Here is a 20,306-nt window from a genome sequence, read left to right as displayed (position 1 = left end):
CCTTCACCTATCATAACCTACCAGCATGATCACCTAACACCATCTGTCACCACCTTTACCCATCACCCAGGAGATGCTTATGGCATGGAGGGGAATTTTCCGTGAGGGATCCAACCTGATTTCAAATTTTCCTTTGACTGTACGAGGAGGAGGGGAATTTTCTGAGTTAGAATCAACCCAAATTAAATATTTTCCTACTAGCTCTGTTAAGCAGGTTGGAGCCATACTCTAATAATTCAGGGATATAAATGTGATTAGTATTTTAAGAAAAACATATTACCTAAATCTGCATTTTGAGAAGCCTGTCTGTATATAATTATGTGTTTAATCAAATGTACTTAACCTATTTAACCAAACATTCCAATGCAGTACCTTTTTTTTTTTTTTATAGTGGCCAAAGAAAGGAAAACATTAACAAACTCATTCAATAGCCATCTTGCAAGATGTGTACAGACAACAGAATTCCATTGACCCTTTGAACCCCAACATTCCTATGTATCCTTTCAGAATTAGGCACTGTACTTCCAACCTACAGAATTCTTTAAGTCTGGTTAACCAGACTTCAGGAACATGGGTTAATGGTGTTAAGAAATTTTCTGTTTTAATTTTGTTAGTCTTTTATCTTGCATGTGGTTTATTTTTTTTTTAACATGCTGGCCGTCTGCCACTGAGGCAGAGTGACCTGAAAAAGAAACACTTTCATCATCATTCACACTATCGCTGGCTAGCCAGAGGTGTGCAGTTAGGACAGTTCAGATGTTACTCTAAACAGCAAATATCCCAAACCCCTCCTTTAAAGTGCAGGCACTGTACTTCCCACCTCCGGGACTCGAGTCCGGCTGACCGGTTTCACAAAATATTACCATTCTCACACTCCAACAGCTTGTCAAGTCCCAAAAACCATTGGTCTCCACTCACTCCTATCAACCATGCTCACACATGCGTACTGCATGTCCAAGCCCCCTGCACGCAAAACTTCCTTTACATCCTCCATCCTTTCTTAGGATGACCCCTACCCTGCTTTCCCTCTACTACAGATTTATACAACCTCAAGTCATCCTATTTTGCTCCATCTTCTCTAAATGACCAAACCACCTGAACAATTCCTCTTCAGTCCTCTGAATAATAGTAACTCCATACCACCACCTAATTTCCATGCTACAAATTCTCTGCATAATATTTATGCCACACATTGGCCTTAGATGTGACATCTCCACTGCCTCCAGCCACCTCCTCACTGCAACATTTACAGCCCATGCTTCACACCCATATAAGAGTGTTGGTACCACTATACTCTCATACATTCCCTTCTTTGCCTCCATGGATAATGTTCTTTGTCTCCACAGATACCTCAATTTGCCACCCACCTTTTTCCTTGTAATTAATTCTTTGGTTTACTGTGTTCCTTATATGGTTATTATACATATGTAGTGGGTTGGAAGACATGGAGGTATTACTTTCTGATAATGAGTGTAGAATGGAAACAATTGAATGTGCACTCTGGCAGGGTTGGTGATACATGTATATACTTTTCTGCCTCATGAACATATGAGCTAAATCTTACGCATACACAGTATGCACATACAGTTGACCCCCGAGTTTTATGATTAATCCGTTCCAGAGAGCCTGCCGAAAGTCGAAATTCACGAAACTCGAAACCATTTTCCCCATAAGAAATAATGGAAATAAAATTAATCCGTTCCAGACACCCAAAAATATTAAAATAATTTTTTTTTTTCAAATTAAATAAAGATTTACATACTGAAAACAGTCAGAAATCAAGTACATGTACATGCATATAAAAAATAATAACATTACACTTACCTTTACTGACGACTTCTGGGTGGATGGAAGATGGGAGGAGGGGATAGGAGGAAGGTGTACACTATTGTTTGGAGGGAGAATCTCCTTCCATTAGGACTTCAGGTAGCAAGTCCTTTTCTGGGGTTACTTCCCTTCTTTTAATGCCACTGGGAACAACTTGAGAGTCACTGGACCCCTGTCACACAAAATATCTGTCCAGAGAGGTCTGTTTCTGGCATTTCTTTATGATTTGCCTGAAGTGGGACAAGGTTTTGTCACTGAACATGTTGCAGATATGGCTTGTTTCAGCTTGGTCAGGGTGATACTTTTCAACAAAACTTTGCAACTCAGTCTACCTTTAACACATACCCTTAATCACCAAAGAAGGCACCTCCTTCACTCTCTTTTCCTCCTCTGAAGCAAGTTCCTCAGCTGTGGTCTGATGCTGTTCCAGTTGAAGCTCTTGCAGTTCGTCAGTGGTTAGCTCTTCCCTGTGGTCCTCCTCCAACTCTTCCACATCCCTGTCACTCACCTCCAACCCCATGGACTTGCCCAGTGCCACAACACCTTCCACAACAGGCAGAGGGTCGGCAGGGTCAGGGTCTGCTTCAAACCCTTCAAAATCCCTCTGGATCGTGTTCTTCGCTTTCTTTACCAAAGGGCTTGCACTAGCTTTCCTTGGGCCCATGGTGACTTATTTAGCAGTTGCAATCACAAAAAACAATGGATTATTACGTATGAACCCGCGGGGTGATGGTCACATGTTGGTAAACAATGGCACACTGAGTGTGAATGGCGTGGGAGACTGGCTTTGTGTGCGTTGTGACTGGCAGACGGGTACCGGATGGTTGCCGAATCACGAGTCTAATCACGAAACTCGAGGCCAAATTTTGCCAAAAAAACTTCGCTCTCCAGGAGCTTTATCAAGCCATTACAAACAATACATGGACACAGAGGGTATATAAAGGCTCAGAGTGAGGTGCAGTACTAGTGAGGTACCATTTAGATGTTCACTAGTGGTAGTAGTGGTAGTAGTAGTAGTAGTAGTGACAAAAGTAGTAGTAGTAATACAATATGGTAGAGCAATTAATTCGTACATGAGTAAAAGGATATAAAAGCTATTACATGGGTAACATAAAAATAGGTTGGACAAATATAGACTGGAAAGAGGCAGCCTGTTTCAGTGTTCACACTCTGTAATGTGCTTTGTGCAGTATAACAGGAGAGACTATGTGATGGCAGAGTTTACTGTTTTCAGGAGGATTCTTGCTAAGACTTCAGAGATGGTGAAGCTGCCGTTGTTTTGTTTAATTGTATTCGAAACAGCGATCAGTGCTGATTCGAGGCACTTGCGTCTGCAGAAATTAGCTTCTTTAATCACTAATTGGGCGTCTCTGAATTTCATGAGATGATTGGTAGAATTTCAATGTTGTACACAGGCGTTGTTCAAGTTATCGTTCCTACATGCGTAAATGTGTTCATTGAGACGGGTGTCGAGGTTTCTTGCTGTTTCACCTACGTAAATCTTGTCACAGCCTCCACAGGGTATAGTGTAAACTCCTGCGTTGACTGGTTCGTGGTGCTTGGATTTTGTTCTGGTTAGATCCTTTATTGAAGTGCTAGAAGCGATGGCAACTCTGGTGTTAGCTTGTGAAAGTACTTTTGAAACGTTCAGTGCAACCTGGCTGTTGGGAAGAATTATAACTTTGTTGGGAGTGGTGTTGGTGCGTGGAGAGAGCTCTTCAGATCATTAATTCTCCACGTATCAACATCACTCCCAACAAAATTATAATTCTTCCCAACAGCCAGGTTGCACTGAACGTTTCAAAAGTACTTTCACAAGCTAACACCAGAGTTGCCATCGCTTCTAGCACTTCAATAAAGGATCTAACCAGAACAAAATCCAAGCACCACGAACCAGTCAATGCAGGAGTTTACACTATACCCTGTGGAGGCTGTGACAAGATTTACGTAGGTGAAACAGCAAGAAACCTTGACACCCGTCTCAACGAACACATTTACGCATGTAGGAACGATAACTTGAACAACGCCTGTGTACAACATCGAAATTCTACCAGTCATCTCATGAAATTCAGAGACGCCCAATTAGTGATTAAAGAAGCTAATTTCTGCAGACGTAAGTGCCTCGAATCAGCACTGATCGCTGTTTCGAATACAATTAAACAAAACAACGGCAGCTTCACCATCTCTGAAGTCTTAGCAAGAATCCTCCTGAAAACAGTAAACTCTGCCATCACATAGTCTCTCCTGTTATACTACACAAAGCACATTACAGAGAGTGAACACTGAAACAGGCTGCCTCTTTCCAGTCTATATTTGTCCAACCTATTTTTATGTTACCCAAGTAATAGCTTTTATATCCTTTTACTCATGTACGAATTAATTGCTCTACCATATTGTATTACTACTACTACTTTTGTCACTACTACTACTACTACTACTACTACTACTACTACTACCACTAGTGAACATCTAAATGGTACCTCACTAGTACTGCACCTCACTCTGAGCCCTTATATACCCTCTGTGTCCATGTATTGTTTGTAATGGCTTGATAAAGCTCCTGGAGAGCGAAACGTTGCCACAATAAAATGTCACATTAGTTGCACTTGTGTCCTTTTACTTTACATATTGTCGGTAATTCTACCAACTTTATTACAAAAAAACTTGCCAAAAGTCGAATTTCACGAAAGTCGATGCTGCCGAAACTCGGGGGTCCACTGTACTTTCACTTTTGTATGTGTCTGAAAAATCCCTATTCATGTTATATTTGATTTCATATTTTAGGCATGGTTTGAGATAGGGCAGTGGGAGAAGTATTCCACATAAGCACCATATAATAAATAACAGAACAGATATCATTTTTCTACCTGTCTACCAACAAATACTATTTTGGTGTTTGCAGTCATTGTACGTCATAGTTCTTAACTCGGGTATTCTTTTTGCATTGTCTCTTAAACCATTTTTTTTTCTGAGAACATCCAGCCAGGAAACAAAAAAATAAGAAATGTGTGTGTGTTTTTGGGTTTAGATACTGTAAGTCTATATAAATATTTCTTTCCTTTATTTTCATAGGGAGGGTTGGTAAATAAGGTGGTGAGCAGCTTGGGGGCTGTGGCTGTCCAGGGTCCGTCCTCACCACGCTTGAGATCCACACCCTCACCTACCAGCCATGTGCTCCATCAGCCGTCCCACATCTCACCACCACCCAAGAAACGCCGACCAGCCAGCAGTCCAACCCTTAACTTGCCAGTTTCCACCGCAGCACCTTCTACCCCACCCCGCTCGGAGGTGTCCTCTGCTAGAATAGAACTAAGTCCTCATTTGGAAGGTTCTACGTTAGCTGCAGCCCTCACAAAACCTCTTAATCCAGTCAGTCAGAGAGGGGATAACACAGCGCGAAGCTCACAACCTGTACCTCCTGCACAGTTGCCTCCACCTCCACTCTTAGCAGCCCCCCTACCCACCCCAGATGTGCCAAAGGTAAAACAGGAAAATGAGAGTGAAGTGGCAGGGGGGGAGGAGGAGAGCCATATACCAGAACAAGCAGTTAATCTTGTAACGGAAGGCTCCATTTTACGGCAACGTATTCAGGGCTACCAAGGAAGCAGCGAGGCACCCTCAGCTCTACCCCCACCACCCACAAATAGTTCCAGTAGTCGCTCCACACAGGCTCTACTACATCCTCACATTGTTAAGGATGACTCCCTCAGTGATGATACGAATATAGGGGAAATGGGGGTAGAGGTGGGAGAAGGTGGGGAGAAGGAAGCTCTAGCCAGTCCACCACCCATGGTGATCAGACCACCACTCATGGGACTTTTACCACGAGAAGCTGCAGGTAAGTTTTTAAAGCGTTTATTAAAGCAAAATGTGAGAGAGATTATGAGTGGGAGAAAGGTGAGTGTGAGAGTGAAAATGACATAAATGTGAAATGTGGTTACCAGGTGGTTTGTAGAAGTGATGGCAAGAATTCTGCTTTCTCTAGTCCAGCACCAGAGAAGCTGTGTACAGTATAGTACAGTGGACCCCTGCATAGCGACCTTAACCCTTTCAGGGTCCAAGGCCCAAATCTGGAGTCACGCACCAGTGTCCAAGAATTTTCAAAAAAAAAATTTGTTATTTTTCTTATGAAATCGTAGAGAATCTTTTTGTGAAGGTAATAAAACAAAAAGTACGAAATTTGGTGGAAAATTGACGAAATTATGCTCTCGCGAATTTTGATGTGTCAGCGATATTTACGAATCGGCGATTTTGCCGACTTTGACTCCCATTTTAGGCCAATTACATTATTCCAATCAACCAAATTCTTAGCTATTTCACTAGTATTACTTCTATTCTATCGATTGAGCACAAGAAATCGCCAAGTCAACTGTTTCAACTACAAAATAAAGTGATCGGAAATTGTTAATTTGGCCAATTTAACACAAAGTTCAAAATATTCCAATTTCAAAATAGGGTCCAGAATAAACAATGTAGGCATTCCTGGCACTAAACTAACATTTCCTCTGTTCATTAGTCATGTTTTGAGGCTTTACAAATAAATTCCATTTTGATTTTTTATTCACATAATGAATTTTTATTCACACCAAAAAATAGAAGATTTACTGCTATGCAATACTGTAATAATTGTATAAATATCATCACCATATTTGTGAATGTATATTAGACCCACCAGCTGACGTGTATTAGACGTGTGAGGTCGTTTGTTTACTCTTGAATATCGGCAAAAATTTAACATTTCCGCTACTTTGAGCTCAGTTTCAAGCCATTTCCAGTGCTAAAACCAATCAAAATCATCTCTATTTCTGTAATATGTCTTCCATTCTATCAAATGAGACCAAGAAATCGCAAATACAACTATAAAAAACATACGAAAAAACACTGCAAAGTTGCTGTTTTAATCGAAAAATCATGATTTCAGTTTTTTTCTCTCATTATACACAGTGTGCTGCAGGATCTGTTTTATGTGGTGCACACATACCACATAGATGTATTCTCTCATATCTAGGCCCAAATGTACCACTCACAGTTTATCAGAGTGAGCTGAGCTCATGGCGTAGATCTACGGTTTGGACACTCACCATAAAGCCGTAGATCTACGGGACGGACCCTGAAAGGGTTAATCCGTGCAAGAGGGCTGGCTGTTATGCGAAATGTTCGGTATGCGAATGAATTTTCCCCATAAGAAATAATGGAAATCAAATTAATCCGTGCAAGACACCCAAAAGTATGAAAAAAATTTTTTTACCACATGAAATATACATTTTCCTACACACAAAGAGAAGGATACATGCACAATAGTAGAGTAGTACATGCACAATATATATTGTGCATGTACTACTCTACTAAATGAAGAATAAATGACACTGACCTTTATTGAAGATGCAGCAATGACTGATGAGACACTGTGTCCTGGGAGTGCCTTTTCCTCCTGAGTACTGTAGGTCCTGTTTGGTATTTTCTTCCAGAACAGGCCTTATCACACTGTGTATGTCACTACGATTCTTAAATCTCTCAAACCAACCTTTGCTGGCTCTAAATTCACCAATATGAGCACTGGTTCCAGGCATTTTCCCTGTTCACCTGGGTGTTAGTCGACTGGTGTGGGTTGCATCCTGGGAGACAAGATTAAGGACCCCAATGGAAATAAGTTAGACAGTCTTCGATGACACTAACTTTTTTGGGCTATCCTGGGTGGCAAATCCTCTGGGGTTAATTGTTTCTTGGTATTCTCAATAAGCCACACCAACAACGGTGCTACAGCAGCAGCAGCAGCAGCTGATGGTGGTACAGCAGCAACAGACGATGCTACAGCAGCAGCAGACGATGCTACAGCAGCAACTGACGATGTTACAGCAGCAGCAGACGATGCTACAGCAGCAGCAGCAGCTGACGGTGGTACAGCAGCAACAGACGATGCTACAGCAGCAACAGACGATGCTACAGCAGCAGCAGACGATGCTACAGCAGCAGCAGACGATGCTACAGCAGCAGCAGATGATGCTACAGCAGCAGCAGACGATGCTACAGCAGCAGCAGACGGTACTACAGCAGCAGGAGCAGCTGACAGTGGTACAGCAGCAGCAGCTGACAGTGCAGCAGCAGCTGACGGTGGTACAGCAGCAGCAGCAGCTGTACCACCAATAGTAGCGATGGTTGATTGGGGTTTATTATACAACCTGGCCAGCTCGGAGACACGCACTCCACTTTCATACTTATCAATGATCTTTTTCTTCATCTCCATAGTAATTCTCACCCTCATTGCTGTAGGGTTGGCACTAGAAGCTTTCTTGGGGCCCATGGTCACTTATTTTCCAGAAAAAAATCACCAAAAACACTGTAATAATACGAAATGTTCCGATTGTATGCTTGGATGTTACCGCGGAGGCTGGCTGGTAAACAATGCCACCGGCGGAACATGTGAGCGTGGCTCAGGACGCACATTGGACGCGTCTCGGACGAAGGGCGCTGAGCGGGTTTTTGGGTGGTATGCGAGGCAAAATTTTAGCGATCAAAGTGTCCGGTATGCGGATTGTCCGTTATGCAAGGCGTCCGGTATGCGGGGGTCCACTGTATTACTGGGGTAACTGTAGAAAAATTTTCCCTTCATGTGCAAAAAACTTATAGCGTCATCTGCTCTAAAAATGGTGTGTTGCACAAGGATGGGAGTGTTGCTGTTATTTATTATACTACTAATGTGAAGACAACTTGTACACAATGTAAGGTGTTTGTATTGTGAGGAAAAAGCTTCACAAACTTATGCGTATTGCAAAATGAACACACACGAGCAGCAAGTGGGCAGGTATTAATAAGCGTTTGTCTTACCACCTGCCACCCATTCACTCTGTTTACCTTCTCCACATCTCTCGTCCTGTCTTGTTTACTCATTCTTTCTCGTTTATGATGGCATCTAACGGTAATTGTGATATAAAGTGGAGTCGCAAGTCTATTACTTTAAATGCCAAGTTAGAAGTGATTAACCCATTCAGGGTCCAAGGCCAAAATCTGAAGTGGTGTTCCAGTGTCCAAGAAATTTTTAAAAAAAAAAAAAAAAATATTTTTTCTTACAGAATTAAAGAACATATTTTTGTGAAGGTAATAAGACAAAAAAAAAATTTCTGATCAGTACTTACCGAGATACGGTGCCGAGAAGTTTGTCCAAAATGACCTGGTGGCGGCAGCATCGACGATTTCCACATACGCGCATTACTTTATTTAGCAGTTTTTGTAGTTTTTTCTTTTCTTTTCCAATTTTTTCTTTTCCTACTAACATTTGGGGCCTGAGAGACCAATACTGTATATCAGAAGTGATCAAGGTCCCAGGACCGAAACGTTTTCTAATAAATATGTTATAGTGTTTGCTTACGTGTCTTTCTAAACCAACTTGTCGGTATTTATTACCAAGGTTTATACCATCTTGTCTGACACTGCAACACACTATGGACATAGCATACAGAGAATACCTTTCTCTCCTACTCAAAGCTAGTTTCAAATTTAGGTTGGATAAGTACATGAGTGGGAGGGGTTGGATTTGAGTTGGACTTTCACATCAGAGCTTATTTCTTGGGAAGCATTGCAAATTGGGTTGGGCAAATGTTTTGTTAGTGGGATGAATTGTAAAGGACCTGCCTAGTATGGGCCAACAGGCCTGCTGCAGTGTTCCTCCTTTCTTATGTTCTTATGTTCTTATAATGTATATACAGTGGACCCCCGCATAACGATATTAATCCGTTCATGAGAGCTCATTGTTATGCGAAATTATCGTTATGCGAATGAATTTTCCCCATAAGAAATAATGGAAATCAAATTAATCCGTGCAAGACGCCCAAAAGTATGAAAAAAAAAATTTTACCACATGAAATATACATTTTCCTACACACAAAGAGAAGGATACACGCACAATAGTAGAGTAGTACATGCACAGTATATATTGTGCATGTACTACTCTACTAAATGAAGAATAAATGACACTTACCTTTATTGAAGATGCAGCAATGACTGATGAGACACTGTGTCCTGGGAGTGCCTTTTCCTCCTGAGTAATGTAGGTCCTGTTTGGCATTTTCTTCCAGAACAGGCCTTATCACACTGTGTATGCCACTATGATTCTTAAATCTCTCAAACCAACCTTTGCTGGCTTTAAATTCACCAATATGAGCACTAGTTCCAGGCATTTTTCCCTGTTCACCTGGGTGTTAGTCGACTGGTGTGGGTTGCATCCTGGGAGACAAGATTAAGGACCCCAATGGAAATAAGTTAGAGTCCTCAATGATGCACTGACTTTCTTGGGTTATCCTGGGTGGCTAACCCTCTGGGGTTAATTGTTTCTCGGTAATTGTTTCACGTTAAGCCACACCAACAACACTCTCTCCACATCTTCGAGTAATACAGCTGACGGTGGTGCAGCAACAACAACAGCTGTGGTGCAGCTGACCATGGTGCAGCAGCAGCTGGGTGCAGCAACAGCTGGCCATGGTGCAGCTGCAGCTGTGGTGCAGCAGCAGCTGTGGTGCAGCAGCAGCTGTGGTGCAGCAACAGCTGACTGGTCCAATTTATCAGCTGACCGTGGTGCAGCAGCAGCAGCTGACTGTGGTACGATAGTATTTATCACCCTTTTTACCATAGGGTTGGCACTAGAAGCTTTCTTTGGGCCCATGGTGGCTTATTTAGCAGTTACAAGCACTATAAATAATGGAATAATACAAAATGTATCGAATGTATGCATGCAACCGGCCACCCTGGCTTGTAAACAATGATGGCAAGGCAGGCGCTCAGGCTGGACGGACACGTTCGGGACAGGTTCAGGACGAGTCATGTTCAGAAACAGCTGATGGTGCAACAGCAGCTGACCGTGGTGCAGCAACAGCTGACTGGTCCAGCAACAGCTGACTGATCCAGCAACAGCTGACTGGTCCAGCAACAGCTGACTGGTCCAGCAACAGCTGACTGGTCCAGCAACAGCTGACTGGTCCAGCAACAGCTGACTGGTCCAGCAACAGCTGACTGATCCAGCAACAGCTGACTGATCCAACAACAGCTGACTGATCCAGCAACAGCTGACTGATCCAGCAACAGCTGACTGATCCAGCAACAGCTGACTGATCCAGCAACAGCTGACTGATCCAGCAACAGCTGACTGGTCCAGCAACAGCTGACTGATCCAGCAACAGCTGACTGATCCAACAACAGCTGACTGATCCAGCAACAGCTGACTGATCCAGCAACAGCTGACTGATCCAGCAACAGCTGACTGATCCAGCAACAGCTGACTGGTCCAGCAACAGTTGACTGATCCAGCAACAGCTGACTGGTCCAGCAACAGCTGACTGGTCCAGCAACAGCTGACTGATCCAGCAACAGCTGACTGATCCAGCAACAGCTGACTGGTCCAGCAACAGCTGACTGGTCCAGCAACAGCTGACTGATCCAGCAACAGCTGACTGATCCAGCAACAGCTGACTGGTCCAGCAACAGCTGATTGTGGTGCAGCAGCAGCAGCAGCAGCTAACTGATCCAGCAACAGCGACTGGTCCAGCAACAGCTGATCGAGGTGCAACAGCAGCTGACTGATCCAGCAACAGCTGACTGGTCAAGCAACAGCTGACCATGGTGCAGCAGCAGCTGACTGTGGTATGATAGTATTTCTCACCCTTTTTACCACTGGGTTAGCACTAGAGGCTTTCTTGGGGCCCATGGTCACTTATTTTGCAGATGAAATCACCAAAAACGCTGTAATAATACGAAATGTTCCGATTGTATGCTTGGATGTTACCGCGGAGGCTGGCTTGTAAACAATGCCACCGGCGGAACATGTGAAGCTGGCTCAGGCTGCACATTAGAAGCGTCTTGGACGAATAGCGTTGAGCGAGTTTATTAGCGGTATGCGAGGGAAAATTTTAGTGATAAAATGTATCGGTATGTGGATTTAACATTATGTGATGCCAACGGTATGTGAGGGTCCACTGTATATAAACTCACTGTATTGAACACAATAACCGCACTAAAGTTACTATCATATTATTGTTTACCACTGTTGTTTATTACAATAAACATGCACAAATCTTGTATAATACTAATGTTCTATCATATATTTACTTATTTACAATCACTGGACATGGTTTTAGAACTGCTGGAGCTTGTGAAACTCCTTGAAACAAGGCACCATATGGGCACAGAGGTACCTTGCATTCCTCACACATAAACCGAGTGTCTTTGCGTCTTTGTTGCCGTCGTTTCGTTTCTGCACAGATGATGCATCTCTTCTGAGTTGAAGGAAGCTGTATTATGAAGTGATCACCTTCCCTCCTCAAACACTTGGGTATATCCTGAGGAGTTCAAGGACCTTGTTGTATAGCAGGTGTTGTTACCTGGTACTTCATTATGAGTTGTCTGACAACAGACAAACAAAATTCACCATACGGTGGTCTGTTGTCAGTCTTCATTTGGTACATATTATATGCATTGAGCATTGAAATGTCCATGAGATGGAAGAAAAGTTTCATGTACCACTTGTAACTTTTACGAACACAATCAACAAAGCCAATCTGCATGTCACATTTGTCAACCAAGAGCATGTTTTGTGTATAATCAATCACTGTCACTGGTTTTCGAATACGTTCATTAGTCACTCGATCAACTTTGCCACTGTCTTGCATTTCATTACGGTGAATGGTTGTCAACAATGTGACATCTCGTTTGTCATGCCACCGTAATGCCATGATGTCATTGGCAGTAAACGGCTGCACGTCATCACCTCGAGCACCTGCGTTGAGCCTGGGCATATGTTTACGATTAGAACGCACTGTGCCACACATCTGTCTTGTTCACTCGCAAGAAATCACTGAGTAATTGGCTTGTGTATCAGTTATCGGTATATAATGTATGCCCCTTACCAAGATAAGGTGCCATCGTGCTTCTCACTACGTCACCTGAGATACCCAATAACATCTTGGTATCTTTCCATGTTTTACTTCCCGTGTATACAACAATATCCAATACCAGGCCACTGTCACAGTCACAGAGTACAAACAGTTTTATACCAAAGCATTTCCTCTTGCTCGGTATATACTGCTTGAATGACAGCCTACCTTCGAACAAAATCAAAGACTCGTCAATTACAAGATTCTTGAATGGATAAAAGTATATGCAGAACTTTTGTTTGAGATACATAAAAACATTTCTAATCTTGTATAACCTGTCACTTCTGTCAGGCCTGGTTTTGTCAGAGAAGTGCAACATACGTAACAGTAAGATAAACCTGTTCACTGGGATGATTTCACTGAAGACCGGGGTAGAAATTAGCCGATCTGTGGACCAGTATGCTTTTATATTATGCTTATAGACATGAGGTATAAGCATTATTGTTGCAAAAAGCAAATAAATTTCTGCAACAGTCGTCTCTTTCCACCGGTGTAGTCTTGACTGTGGTGATATGATCGTATTTGCCATGGTGTACTCAAAATACTTATTACTTTCCCTGACAATAGTTTCCATCAATGGCTGGTCAAAGAATAATTCAAAGAATTCCAGTTCATTTGCAGTGTTTCCAAGGGGACAAGTTGGTAGAATTGCACTTTCAGAGTCACCAAAGTGGTGGAGCTTGGGAACAAAATTGGGATTTTGCTGCCAATCCCAGATGCGGTTTGCTGGTGGATACTGGGCATCATAGGCTGGTTGTGCGGGTGGTTGTGGTTGTGGTGGGCTGGTGGCTGACACTCCGCTTTGTCCTTGAACTGCGGAGTCAGCAGCGTGGGTCCCAGCCTGGGCTGGTGAGTCACACATGGCTGTGGCACTACCACCATCTAGTGATGCCTGTGGTCTATCCATGCCAAGTGTAGCCACATCATTCTCACTATCACTATCTATACCTGGTGTAGGACCACGGGATGTACTCCGTCCCCTGGGCACGGCATATTGTACACTACCCGAGCGCATGCGGCGGCGTACATACCGACGCTTCACTGGTGAATATGATTCCTCACTATCACTACTCGAATGATCGTCAAGAGCAATAAAATCACAATCAACATCTGTTACGACTTAATCTTCACCGTAACAATAGGGGCACAAATAACTCCATTTTTTTTTATTTTATTACCAATCATTTAGCTTCATTGGTATTTGGTTAGTGAATTAAAATAACCACAAGCAATTATAAATGAACACTATACAGCAAGAAACCCAATCTTACGTTCAAATTCTCATTAACAGAGTATGATACAATAATTTCAATTAATAATCTACTAATCTCACCATTTAACTCTTTTAGAAAGATCTAGGGTAACGAAATAGTTATCTTTCATAAGTGACATGAATTACCAGACTAATGGCAAAGGCAAGACAATAGACTTGGTATGAAGTTTTAGTTTAAGCTAGGAGCTTTGGGTTGAAGACCCGTACCGAGTCAGAGCTAGGAGCTGACTGACTCACTCAACTACTTCATAGTATGACTTCAGCTCGGCCAGAAGGCGACGCGTGGCGTCAACTCTAGAACCACCAATTGGTCACTACAGTAGTGGTTACACATTCGTAATACCTAACCTAATAATAATATAATATAATATTATAATTATAATAATCATGGGGAAAGATGTAATATAATACAATATAATACAATGAGAGTACTGTTGATTCATACCGTACCCGATAATAATATATAGTCGAACCTGCTTTATCTAGCTAGTAATAAAGTGGTTCACGATATATTATTACAGAACTTATTTTAACCAGGCCTTTTATTTTTGTATATAATGGAGTGAAGTAGGGGCGCGTAACAACATCACTGTTATCATCATTACTGAAGTCAGAGGCCTGGCCACGCGAAAATAATAGTTTTCTCTTTTGCTGAGGTACAACCGACCGTGACTGACGAGTGCCCACACCAGAGGTAGAAGGTTGAGGATCGTCAGGGCTTTCTGCACTATTATCGATATCCTGGTCATTCCTTTCGGTCACTAACTGATCAAAGCCAAAGAATTCATCTTCATTTCCACATCCATCTTTGTCAGAACTATCAGATAGGAACAGGAGAGTCCCAATTTTCCTTGGAGTGAGAGCTGCCTTGCGACGAGGCATGGTGAACAAGGGTTACTGAGCCGGCGTTCCCACAATGCTATGTGGGCGCCTAGATTTTTTGTTTATGGCGCACACCCACGACGCAGACCCGTTCTCTCACATGTAGGCCTATGAGCGTTTTCGCGCTAAATTTGACGGAGCTAGAATTTTGGCGTAGATCTATGGTTTGGACACTCAACATGAAGCCGTAGATCTACGGGATGGATCCTGAAAGGGTTAAACTCAGTGAACAAGGTATGTCGATGGCAATAATTATAATAATAATAATAATAATAATAATAATAATAATAATAATAATAATAATCATTGCTCTGGAGTGCGTTAATGTCATATTATATTATATAGGCAGTAGGTTGCCAGACAGCAACAACCCAGGAAGGTACTACCGTCCTTCCAAATGCATATGAAACTGAAACCTGTAATTGTTTTACGCAGTGGTACAGTTGCTGGTTTCTTCTTTGCCTCATAAACACAAGAAAACAGGTAAGTCTTGCTACTTCTAATTACACTTGGGTCACACTACATAAGTATATACAGGTCTCCCTCAACATTCGCGGGGGTTAGGGGATAAAGAGCCTCGCGAATGTTGAAAAATCGCGAATGTTTGGTGCCCCAGTATATTGTAGGGAAATATAATACAGTACTGCTTCCTTTAACTTGTTGAACCATGAACAATCATAAAATACATGAAAACGTCGTAAATTGTACTAAGTACAAACATGTTATAGTTTAATAATGTGTGTTATTAAATACTACTGCCTCCACCACTTCCTCAACCACTGCAAGTCCTTACTACCCTCCCTCTGACCCCCGCAACTGGCAGCCAGCCCTCCCACCAGTGTTGCGAGTGTTTTGTTTGTTCATTATTTGCTATTAAACTACAGTATAAATAATGTAAACCCATTCATGACTGCATATTGGAATGGCTATTCGGACAGGTATTGGACGGTTACATCATGTGTTTACTCTTGAACACAGCAAAGAATCAAGCATTTCTGCTACTGCTATTAATAACAATAGTAATAATAATAATACATAATAATAATAATAATAATAATAATAATATAATAATAAATACGATAGAATTGAAGAAGGAAATTGTGCAAAAATACAAGAGAGTGGTTGAGGCATCGCCAGTCAGTGTGGCTTTGTTTATGCTGGAGTGAGCATTAGTCTCCGTGCTCTTCCAAACATTTCACAATAATTCATTGTGTTTGGTGCTTGTAGATTGAATGTGACTGGAGTGGTAGAGCCAGTGGTTATGGAAGCAGTTGAGGCAGCAGTTGAAGCAGTGGGTGAGGCAGTGGGTGAGGCAGCGGTTGAGACAATGGTAGAGGCAGCGGTTGAGGCAATGGTAGAGGGAGCAGTTGAGGCAATGGTATTTAATAACATCTTTCTTCTTTCAACACACCGGCCATATCCCACCGAGGCGGGGTGGCCCAAAAGGAAAAACGAAAGCTTCTCCTTTTACATTTAGTAATATATACAGGAGAAGGGGTTACTAGGCCCTTGCTCCCGGCATTTTAGTTGCCTCTTACAACACGCATGGCTTACGGAGGAAGAATTCTGTTCCACTTCCCCATGGAGATAAGAGGAAATAAACAAGAACAAGAACTAGAAAGAAAATAGAAGAAAACCCAGAGGGGTGTGTATATATATGCTTGTACATGTATGTGTAGTGTGACCTAAGTGTAAGAAGAAGTAGCAAGACGTACCTGTAATCTTGCTGCCTCAACCGCTGCCTCAACCACTGCCTCAACCGCTGCCTCAACCGCTGCCTCAACCGCTGCCTCAACTGCTGCCTCAGCTGCTGTCTCAACCACTGTCTCACCCACTGCCTCAACCACTGCCTCACCCACTGCCTCAACCGCTGCCTCTACCACTGCCTCTACCGCTGCCTCTACCACTGCCTGCCTCTTCCACTCCAGTCACACTCAATCTACAAGCACCAAACACAGTGAATTATTGTGAAATGTTTGGAAGAGCATGGAGACTAATGCTCACTCCAGCATAAACAAAGCCACACTGACGATGTGTTAACCACTCCCTCGTATTTTTGTACAATTTCCTTCTTCAATTCTATCGCATTTATTATTATTATTATTATTATTATTATTATTACTATTGTTATTATTAGCAGTAGCAGAAATGTTTGATTCTTTGCTGTGCTCAAGAGTAAACACATGATGGCACCGTCCAATACCTGTCCGAATAGCCATTCCAATATGCAGTCATGAATGGGTTTACATTATTTATACTGTAGTTTAATAGCAAATAATGATCAAACAAAACACTTACCACACAGAGTGGTGGGAGGGCTGGCTGCCAGTTGCGGGGGTCGGAGGAAGGGTAGTAAGGACTCGCAGGTGGCGGGAAACTTAAATATGATTTGGCAGCTGGGAATTTGGCAGTTGGGAATTCGCGAATGCGTGAAGCCCGCGAAAGTTGAAAACGCAAATGTTGAGGGAGACCTCTACAGTGGGCCCCCGGATATCGGCCGGTGCAGAAATCGGTCAATTCAGAAATCGAACACTTTTTTCGGCAAAATTCCCCTCCCACGGATATTGGCCATCCGCTTGGAAATCGTTGGCATGAGACGGTTCCACCTGCCAGCGATGCGCTTCTTTATGTGTATCACACTCATTCTGCGTGTCTCTCTCGTTGGGTTAGGAATACTCCGCACGTTCATCCATTGTTTTTGGTGCTTGTTTATTGATTGCAACTGTGAAATAAACCACCATGGGGCCAAATAAAATTCAGAGTGCCAGCCCTTTGGTTAAGAAGGTGGGAAGCATGATAGAATTCAAGAAAGTTGTTATAGCAAAATATGAAAATGGCGTATGTGTGGTGGAGCTGGCCAGGATGTATGGGAAATCTACATCAACAGTCAGTTCCATCCCATTGAAGAAAGCAGAAATCAAGGAAGCTGATGTTGTGAAAGGTACAAATATGCTAACAAAACAGAGGTCTCAAACAATCGAGGATGTGGAGAAGTTGTTGTTTGTGTTGGTTAATGAGAAACAATTAGTGGGTGATAGTGTTTCGGAGGGGATAATTTGCGAGAAAGCAAGGCAGTTGCATGCGGATCTTGTAAAGAAAATGCCGGGAATGAGTGCTGCTGTTAGTTAATATAAGGCCAGCAAAGGGTGGTTTGACAGATTCAAGAAGTGTAGTGGCATACAAAGTGTTGTAAGGTATGGTGAGGCTGCAAGTTCTGACAAATGTGCGGCCAAACCATTCATTGATGAATTCAAGGGGTACGTAGAGGTTGAAGGATTCCTCCCCCAACAAGTGTTCATTTGTGACGAAATAGGCCTCTTTTGTAAGAAAATGCCAAAGAGGATCTACATCATGCTGGAGGAAAAGGCACTGCCAGGACACAAGCCTATGAAGGATAGGCTAACTCTTTTGTTCTGTGGTAATGCTAGTGGGATTTCAAAGTGAAGCCTTTACTCATGTATCTGAAATTTCCCGAGTGTTCAAGAAAAACAATGTCATGAGTAAATTGTGTGTGATGTGGAGGGCTAGCAGTAAGGCATGGGTCACGAGGCTAGTTTTCATTGAGTGGGTCAATGAAGTGTTTGGCCCGAGTGTGAAGAAATACCTCCTGGAAAATAAATTGCCACTTTAGTGCCTCCTGGTAATGGACAATGCTCCTGCTTATCCTCCAGACTGGGAAGGCCTATTGTTTGAGTAGTGCAAGTTCATCACATTGAAGTTCTTAGCCACTTAGCATCCTTGGACCACTCCTCTTTCTCATCTACATCAACGACCTACTGAATGCATCACAGCTTCTCAAACCCATATTATTTGCAGATGACACTACATAGGTCTTCTCTCACCCAAACCCAGTCATACTCGCCAACACAGTCAATGCCGAATTACAGAAAATATCTGTCTGGATGATGACTAATAAACTTACACTGAATACTGACAAAACCTACTTCATTCAGTTGGGAAACAAAAGCTGCAAATGTTCCACTAAACATAATGCTAAACGGATCACCCGTCAAAAGACTCACGGAGGGAAAATTCCTAGGAATCCACCATGACAGTCACCTCAAGTTCCAGACATACACAACAGATGACCAAGAAAATCTTTAAGACTGTAGGCATACTATCAAAGATACGATACTATGTTCCACAATCGGCTCTCCTTGCACTGTATCATTCACTCATCTACCCTTATCTCACATATGGAATTTGTGCCTGGGGATCAACAACATTAAATCACATAAGACCACTAATAACCCAGCAAAAGGCAGTCAGAATGATGACAAATTCCCACTCCCGACAGCATACTCCACCACTATTGAAAAGTCTAAACCTGCTCACCATTAAGAACATCCATACTTATTCATGTGCCTACTACATACATAAAACAATACACGCAAACATAAACCCTCCACTCAAACTTATCCTCACCAGTCTTAACAGGGCACACGACCATAACACAAGACACAGATCTCTTTTTGATGTACCCGTGTCCACATCACACTGTGTAAAACCTCTATGCACATAAAGGGCCCCAAAGTTTGGAATTCATTACCAGAAAATACCAAAGTAACTCGGTCTGAAAATCAATTTAAGACTTCTCAAAAGCCACCTAATCACCCTACACTAAATACTCAATACTCAATATATAACACTACCAATAACTCTACGAATTATCTAAATCTTAAAACTTCATGACTAAACAACCAAGCTCATATATTGACAAATTACCACATGGAAGTATACATACACTGTGGTCAGTATGCTGAGGTCAGTGGTCACTTGTGGTCATACCTGTCCTAAGCTCTCTGGAAATTAGCATGGGGTGTTACCTAGCACCATGGCTTGTTGTAGTGTTTTAGAATCTCAGGTTCAGGTGTTGAAGAAGGAGGTTCTACTTCTTCAGGAGGAAAATAGGAGGCTGAAGCTTTGCCTAGATGAGTTTGGGAGTGAGTGTGAGAAGGATTTAGCTGGTAAGGAGGAAATGGTCACCAGCAGTGAGAGTGGCAGCTGCTTTAAGTGGCAAGTGGTTCACAGTTCAGGAAGAAGGAAGATAAGGAGGGTTAACAGAGAAGATGTGAAGGTAGGAAATCGATTCTCTGTTCTCCAGGACGAGTGCACTTCAGTGGTTAGTGAGGTTGAAGGTATCACTGATTACCCTGCTAATCAAGGTAAGAATGTTTTAATAATAGGAGATTCTCAGGTAAGATGTATGGACTGTGCTTTTTGTAACAGATAGAAAGGTCAGACAGAGGGTGTGCCTTCCAGGAGCTGGTGTTGGTGACATAGTCAGCAGGTTGGATAATATTATGTCAGGTAATGGGAACAAGCCCATTATCTGTCTTAGTGCTGGTGGAAATGACATTGGGAAGGGCAGGAGACAGGAGCTACTGGATAAGTACAGGTCAGTC

The 20,306-nt window shown here is 42.5% G+C and overlaps 1 protein-coding gene across 7 annotated transcripts in view; it reads left to right on the top strand.

Moving 5' to 3' along the window:
* LOC128700474 (protein abrupt) overlaps positions 1-20,306 on the top strand; it is a 411,962-nt gene that overhangs the window by 15,138 nt on the left and 376,518 nt on the right. For all 7 annotated transcript variants that reach the window (XR_011392222.1, XM_070086924.1, XM_070086922.1 and 4 more), the window contains exon 4: positions 4,900-5,665. Coding sequence is in view for 6 of the 7 variants with exons in the window: in XM_070086924.1 (XP_069943025.1) it covers positions 4,900-5,665 (766 nt within the window). In the remaining variant the exon portion in view is untranslated. The remainder of the gene's footprint in view (positions 1-4,899; positions 5,666-20,306) is intronic.

Source organism: Cherax quadricarinatus, chromosome 20 (genome assembly GCF_038502225.1).
Source record: "Cherax quadricarinatus isolate ZL_2023a chromosome 20, ASM3850222v1, whole genome shotgun sequence".
In the NCBI taxonomy this organism is placed as follows: Eukaryota; Metazoa; Arthropoda; class Malacostraca; order Decapoda; family Parastacidae; genus Cherax; species Cherax quadricarinatus.
This window is presented reverse-complemented; position numbering and strand designations above follow the sequence as displayed.